Source organism: Aulonocara sp. 'chitande type north' Nkhata Bay, linkage group LG11 (assembly GCF_057382095.1).
Source record: "Aulonocara sp. 'chitande type north' Nkhata Bay isolate Kocher_YH1m ecotype deep benthic linkage group LG11, A_spYH_male_GT1.1, whole genome shotgun sequence".
In the NCBI taxonomy this organism is placed as follows: Eukaryota; Metazoa; Chordata; class Actinopteri; order Cichliformes; family Cichlidae; genus Aulonocara; species Aulonocara sp. 'chitande type north' Nkhata Bay.
In genome coordinates this window covers 10,784,320-10,791,830 of record NC_141354.1, presented here as the reverse complement: position 1 = coordinate 10,791,830, position 7,511 = coordinate 10,784,320, and the positions used below count along the sequence as shown (strand labels likewise).

General features: G+C 43.1%; 1 protein-coding gene across 1 annotated transcript in view; it reads right to left on the bottom strand.

Annotated features, from left to right (window-relative positions):
• LOC147318539 (uncharacterized) overlaps positions 1-7,511 on the bottom strand; it is a 31,846-nt gene extending 24,335 nt beyond the window's left edge. Inside the window, exon 1 of the mRNA XM_086310149.1 lies at positions 7,234-7,511. Within this exon, the coding sequence (XP_086166275.1) occupies positions 7,234-7,443 (210 nt within the window). The 5' untranslated portion in view covers positions 7,444-7,511. The remainder of the gene's footprint in view (positions 1-7,233) is intronic.

Sequence of the window (7,511 nt, the reverse complement as noted above, 5' to 3'; positions counted from 1 at the left end):
TCTCTTCTGTCACACCAGCCCTCTGCATGTGCTCCTTCACTACATCCATGAATCTTCCCTGAGGTCTTCCTCTTTTCCTCTTGTGTTGCAGCTCCATCTTAAAGATCCGGTCTCCAGTATATCCACTGTCCCTCCTTTGCACATGTCCAAAATCTCTGCCGTGCCTCTGTAACTTTGCTCGACCTGAGCAGTCTGATGTACTAACTTATAATTGAATCCATTCTGTTCTCTCCCAATGAAAATCTTAGCATCTTCACCTCAGCATGCTGTTTTTTGTCTTTTGTTTTCTATTTTAAAGGCTTACAGTGTGAGTTACAACTACAAACAGAGGACGAGCATGTCAGTCAGTCATCCAGGTCATGGTAGTCTTAAGAGCTTGACAAAAGGTAAATAGACTTCTATAACATGTTTGAAGATCCAAGAAACTTCTTCAGTTCTACAACCAAAAGGTGGCGAGTCCTTGGTATCATAACATGCATGAGATGACCTCAATAGGTCACATGATTAGGTGGCGCACGCTCACAGAGTGGTTTCACACAAAATCTCTGGTGGTAATCTCCCACGCCTATTTTACGCCTTGGCTCATGTGGTGACACACGTGATTAATAGTGGATCAACAACCACCTCCTCCCTGGGACAATCCCAAGCAGGGCTTAAATACCTGGGACTCTCCACCTTTTGGTTTTGAAACTGAAGAAGATTCTTGGATGAGAGGTGAAATGTCTTTAAACAACTCAAAGCAATCCAGTTTCCTTCGGTCAAGTTAGCTACTAAACGTGGTGGTCTACACGAAAACTTCCAAATGGAACTGGTGACACAAACACAAAACTAGGCACACGAATGCTGGATTTATATCATGGGGGGGGGTCAGAAAGCGGACTCCAAAGCAATGCTAAGATAGAATATTGGGGGGGAAAAAACAACTTATATTTATTTTTAAGCTGCTTTTGCAGCATTTGGGACATATGTTTAACAGCCTTAGGGCTGCGGTTTTGTAGCACCAGGAAGCAGCTGAGTAATAACAGCTTGTATTTTACACTTGTAAAGCCTGAGCGTATTTTTACGCCTCAAGTTCATTTTGGGCATATTGCACAAGTAACTACAGGAACTAGGCCCTCGGCTCCGACTGCTCTGCTAATGTGGCTCAGACTCTACATTGTGTGTATGCACAGCGTGAGAAACACAGAGACTCACACTGCAGCAGCCCTACCACATACAGAGTCAGCTATTATAATTACTGTAATTATCTCAATGTTACAAGTTCACACTCATTTACAGGTCACTGTAACTAAAAATACATAATGGCTACTACAAGTCCAAGAAAGAGACAGAATACATGTCCACCCAAAAACATATCCTGTCATAACTGTGGTGTACAACAGAGCTTCTGGTTGCAGTTCAGACTCTGAGTCTTCTTGGTGCTGAAGCATCCACAGGATCTGCGTGGCTCACTGCTGCTGGCAGCCTCCAGCAGACAAACAGAGAAACAGCAATGGAGGGAGGGAGGGATGGGGGGTGGGGGGGGGCATGAAGGATAAACAAAAACAAACACAGACATCAAGAGCCACTGAAGCAGTGTGTGAGAGCCACGTGAGGCAGTCCACCCTATGGAGAAAACAGCAGCTGGTGTGTACACTAACAGCCCTACAGGGGCTGTGGCCTCCACAGCCTCAACTATGGAAAAGCAGAAAAAGGAGAGATGGGAGGGCGATGGAAGGGGGATGCTAGGGGCTAAATGGGGTGAGCAGTTAAGCCTTGTTGGTTACAGTATTGGCAGCAAACGAAATGATAGAAACGAGTGGAGGGGGGTGGAGGGATTTTTACTGTCCATCTTAAAAAGGAAATATATTGGGACTGATGAGTTTTTAAACGATAACGCATCTAGGAGTTACCACAGGGTTTTATATAGTATAAGGTTGGAAGAAAATTAACTCCTAGGTGGTTACAATTATGACTGTATTTTGCTGGTTATAGGCTCCAATTTAACCACAATTTAATAAAAAGTGACACCAAGTTCACTGCTAATGTTTCGATATGTAATAACTATTAAAAAGAGGGTTAAACAGTCCAAAAAAAGAGGCTTTTTTGATCATTGCATAGATTTTAAATGTGAGGCATATATTCTGATGACCTAAAAAAAAAAGCAGAAAGTGCTTCAACAATAATGTGCTTTCTGAAAATTTGAACTCATGTGCACTTCTGTCCTATTGCGCACGTCTAAACGGGATTCTTCTGCTGTCTCAGGTTCTCATTTTTACTAAAAGGCAAAAATCGCAAAAACAGCACCAGACGATGTTTTCCACAGCAGCGGTAAGTGGAAAGCATGTCCTGAAAGTTCATCCGCAAAGCATGTAAGAAAAACAAGCGCTTCATAACATCTGCTCTGCTTTCATTTATGTCTTTTTTTTTTCAGCTCTATTTATGGATAAGGACAAAACAAATACCTCAAAGTAAAATCAAACGGTAAAGCTTCAAAACATGCAATTTTATCAACATTTCGGAATTTTTCATATCACCTACAAGAGCATTGTGTGTGTGAGGGTGTTTGTGGGCTTCTGGCACGCCCCACTCCCCGCTCTCGTCCACCACTGTCCTTTATCTTCTTTATCTCTCTGTATTTCCCTCTCTCTCTCTCCATTTCAATATTGAAGAGAGTTTTATTAAGGGCTAGACTCGGATGTGCCGAGGCGCTCTTAGTAATTTTCCTACAAAGTGCTTTAATCCATCACACGGCCAACATGTGGCCTTTGCAGCCATACATCATCTAAGCCCACAGAGAGAGAGCGACAGACACAGAGAGAGAGAGAGAGAGAGAGAGAGAGAGAGAGAGAGAGAGAGCAAGCGAGGAGGTGGTAACATAATTTCAGCCCCCTCCTTCTTCAACTTCTTCTTCTTCTTCTGCTTCTTTTTCTTCTTCTCTGCGCTCGTCTCCCTCCAGAGTTTCCTAGCTGGGATGGAAAGCACATCTTCTCCACATATTCCTCATACAAGTCCTCTCTCCATTTACAAATCAGAGTGAGGTATGTGTGAAGATGGAGCGAGGGGAGGGGCTGGGTGGTAAGCAAGGGGAGAGAGAGAGAGGATGAGAGAGAGAGAAAATGAAAGAGATGGAGATAGGCGAGAGTGAATGAGTGTGTGAGGCTGAGAGAGAGAAAGAGAGAGATAAGGAAAATGGAGAAAAGCTTACTGGAATGAATGAAATTGGGGGACAAAAGCGGGTGATAGGAAGTCAGTGTGTGTGTGTGTGTGTGTGTGTGTGTGCTCTGTATGAACAAGGTGTGCGCGCTGTACTTGGATGAGGAAATAGAAATAGGCGGAGAAGGAGTGGAGATGAGTGGTGGGGGGCTGCGTTTCCCAGCATGCAGCTGGTGCTGAGTTGCCCTCTGTGTTGCCCCCGGCCAACACCTGCTTCCATTTCGCTTCCTCCACCCTCTTCACGCTGAGGAGCAGCGATGAACTCCGGGCCCCCTGACTAATGGAATGGGCCCTTGCTCACAACCATTAGAGGATTGGTGTCCCTTTCGGTGCCCCCGAGTGCCCTACGGTACAGAAAAGGGAGAGGAAGGGGCGAGGTAGAAGATGGTGGCAGGTCTGCCTTTTTTTTTTTTTCCCTTTTGGCCCAACACACACACACACACACACACCTGGTCATAATATAACAGCCTAGAGTAATCCAGCCAGAGTAAGGCTTGACATAGCTTAGCATCTGACTGAGGCTATTTCTGAGAGGATATTAGAAAATTCTGAATTGGGTGCAGCACTGCGAGGTTTCGGAGAGGGAGCTCTCTGAATGTGTACGACAGCGGCCCCGGCTGATCGCGAAGCGTTTGTGTGATTTCATTTAGCCGGTAAATCCAGTGCTCTACCTCAATTACATCTGCTTTACTCAGATGGAAAACACACCTCTGTGTACAGAGGCAGGGGAGGGAGGGGGGGGGGGGGGAGAGGAGAGAGGAGGGGAGGGTGGAAGCAGGGAGCGGATTGGGGGATTGAATCTCTCGATGAGCTGATAGCACGTCCAAAGACAGCGAGCCAAGCTGTGCAGCGGTAATGTTATGCTAATGATATGGTAATGATATGGTAATCTGCCGGCAGTATTCCACCTCACTGGAGAGAAGGGGAATCTGGGAGGCCTTTTACCATTGGTTGGAGACCGGGGACTTCCTGAAGTCAGAGTTCAAGACAAAACCCTTTCTCACACACACACACACAGACACACCACATTAACATGGGACAGGCACTTAATTGTCGAAGCAGTGATCTCAGCTAAAATAAAAGCAATGCAAAACATAGAGCTAATCTGGCTTTAATCGGATTTGCAAACTCTTAAGTAAGCAAGAAATAATACCTGTAAACAATGCAGTATCATGAAGACTGGGTTGGCTGCATTGTGAGTAAGCCTGCGAGCTTTATCAGCGTGTAATATCAAGTCGCTGCGACGCTGTTTTGTGTCGACATAAAGCGAAACAGAAAATCATCTATTTTAGATCGTGATCAGGGTCTCTTTTTTTCTGTGCCTGTGTGTGTGTGTGTGTGTGTGTGTGTGTGTGTGTGTGTGTGTGTGTGTGTGTGTGTGTGTGTGTGTGTAACTCTGCACCTGTGATGGCTGCCATTACCTGTCTACGCAGAGCAGCTCTTTCTCTCGGCTTTGTAATGAGTGGGTTACACCACCGCCGCCTTGGTTGGAGCGAAAAGACTCACCATTGTGTGACAGGAGTCTCTGAATGCGCGTCGTTTATTATATTTTGCTACATTTCACTGCATCTCATCTAATTGGGAATGAGCTGATTTGCCATTTAATTTCAAGCATTGTTGACAAACTATAGCCCATCTTTAAAGCCTCCCAAATGAGCAAATGCGTAAGGCATTATATAAATGTGAATGGATCGACTCTATCACTTAGACACGCTTAAGAATCGCAAAAAGTGACAGGAAATGCTTAGGTATGTCTGCTAAAAAGAAAAAAAGAGGGACACCTGCAAAAAGCAACTGCAATGGATGATGGTAAATCTGTCCGTGTGGCATAAAGACATCATCTCGGGTATTTTGCTTTTGTTTTTCTTTGTATTTTACAGTTGCAAAATGGATATGTCAAGTCTGCACAATGGAGACATGCGATGACATTTTCCTGGATGCTGTACACTAAATCAAAGGGACCAACAATATGTTGAGTGCCAGCATGGAGACATTTGATTCCCATTCCACTCATGCAGTATTACTGCTGGAATGCCAGCAGACATCACAATCCTCCCAAGCTGGCACTGGGCTTGTCACACTTTTTATTCCACGTCAGTGTTTTCAAAAAAATTAAATAACATGTATATATATATATATATCTCACAGGAAAATGTGAAGCCCCTGCTTCTTCTTGATACACTTTATTTGCAGCACAGAATGCGCAAATCACTGGTGACACAATTAAAATAGGTTTGACTTAACAAAGGCGATTTAGTGTCAGTGACATTTAGCATCAGCCTCTGGCGACAGACAGGTAAAAGAAGCCAGTCAGCAGATTGGACCTGAGGGGATGGGGAAAGTGGGGGTTGTAGAAGGCTCTTGTCTGGGTTTTGGTGTTGCTGGGATGGACGACTTATTAACACAGAAACACACAATTAGTGTAAATCCTTGACAACAGACTGCCACTGTAGGCTTACACCAGGGCATCAAAGCTCCAGCACCCCTTAATTTGAATGACCAGACTATGGGTGCTGAACTCAACGACACATATAGAAAATATGTTTTGTTTTTTTTCCTCACTGAACTGTGCATATGCACAAATACAATAAGTTTATGTAAATAGATTAAAAAATTAGTGCATCATTAGTGTCTAAAAGAGGAGAAAACAATGCAGGAAAAAACAAGAGGTGTTTGTGGGTATACATGAGGGACAATGAGAGAGGGAGAGAGAGAGACAGGCAGAGAGAAAGACAGAGACGGGGGTGGACTGTCCAATACACTCCTGATAAAGGTCAAAGAGATGTTTTATTCATGATCCAGGCGGCAGCAGCAGAGGCAGCAGGGCCAAGGTTGAAATGAGCTCGCGTCCATGTTCCCTGGAGCCAGTGCTGCAAACAGCCTCACACCAGGCCAGCGGACACTCCAACTGACTGCTATCAATAATGCCAAAATGCGCACACACACACACACACACCCTACCCTTATCCCTTATCAATAACTTTAAATCACAAAAAATAAGAAAAATGGAGTCTTAAGTAAGACTAATATTTTGGTCTGATTTCTATAATTATATATCGAACAGTAACAGTTGTAAATATTCTAGATCTAAAAATTCACGATTTCAGTATTTTTTCATTATTTACAATGAAACTGTCAATATGCTGTTAAATGCATGTAATATATAATATATTACGATTTTTACAGTGAACCACTTCAACTATGTGTTTATAACATTTTTTTTGGATTAGTCAGACTTTACATTTGAAAAGCACAAGTTAAACAAAATCCCTTTTAAAATATAACAGCGCACAGCAGGAATGGGAGTCGATTCATAAAAGTTCTTACCTTTTAAATTTCTCTCCGCTGAGAATCTTTCATGAAACATTCACAGTGAAGAGAATCAGACGAGGTTCATTTCGAAATCTCTTACACCCTTGAACCCCCTCTTTGAACTCGCTCCAAACAAAAAAGGCAAAACCTCTGTACTGCACCTAACCGAGACCAGCTCCGAGCCCTTGTTTTTTTTTTTATATTTATTTATTTCATTTTTTATTTCAGTGTAGCTGGGAACTTTTTGATGGAGCTGACACAGTCTGAGACTCAATAACTAAAGTAACCTTTAAAGCACAGATGTGTCTTAATCAGAAAGATTGTAGCATCACAGATTAAAACTTGTGAAAATGGTTAAAGACCCAATAATTTCTAAAGACTTAAACACTGAGCCTATTCACATACTGAGTAGGGAAGTGGGGGTTTCAGGGGAAAGAGAGGCGTGTGTGCCTGTTTGGGAGCATAGATGTGTCTTTTTATACGTGTGTGTGTGTGTTACACTGTGCAGCCAGCCCACTCCAAGCATCTTTGATCAGATATGAAATATTCACAAATGCTGCTATAATTTGATGAAAGTCAGATATCCCTCAAATAGGAAATAGAAGTCAGCTCGTTGGCAGCTCTTAAATAAAACAAAATAAAAGAAATCTTAGAATCCAGATTTAAAAAATGTAAATTGCAGGCCCTGAGGTTGGAGTAACAAAGAGATTTTAAACATGCACTGACCCGTTGTACGAACTCCAGTCCATGCTGCTCAGCCAGAGCTTTGGCAGCTCTGGTGCCTCCGTCCATTTGCACTGCATAGAAGATGAGGCAGTTGGTCCCACGGTGCCCCTCTGTGGTCACTAGGTTCCTCTGCAGCAGGCAGCCCAGCACCAGCACAAACGCAGTGAACATGGAGCCTTTAACGAGAATATCTGTGAGAATTAGATCCATATTTTCTTTTTTCCCAAAAAAAATAAAAAAATAAATAAAAAAAATAGAAACTCTTGGAAATTATGCAT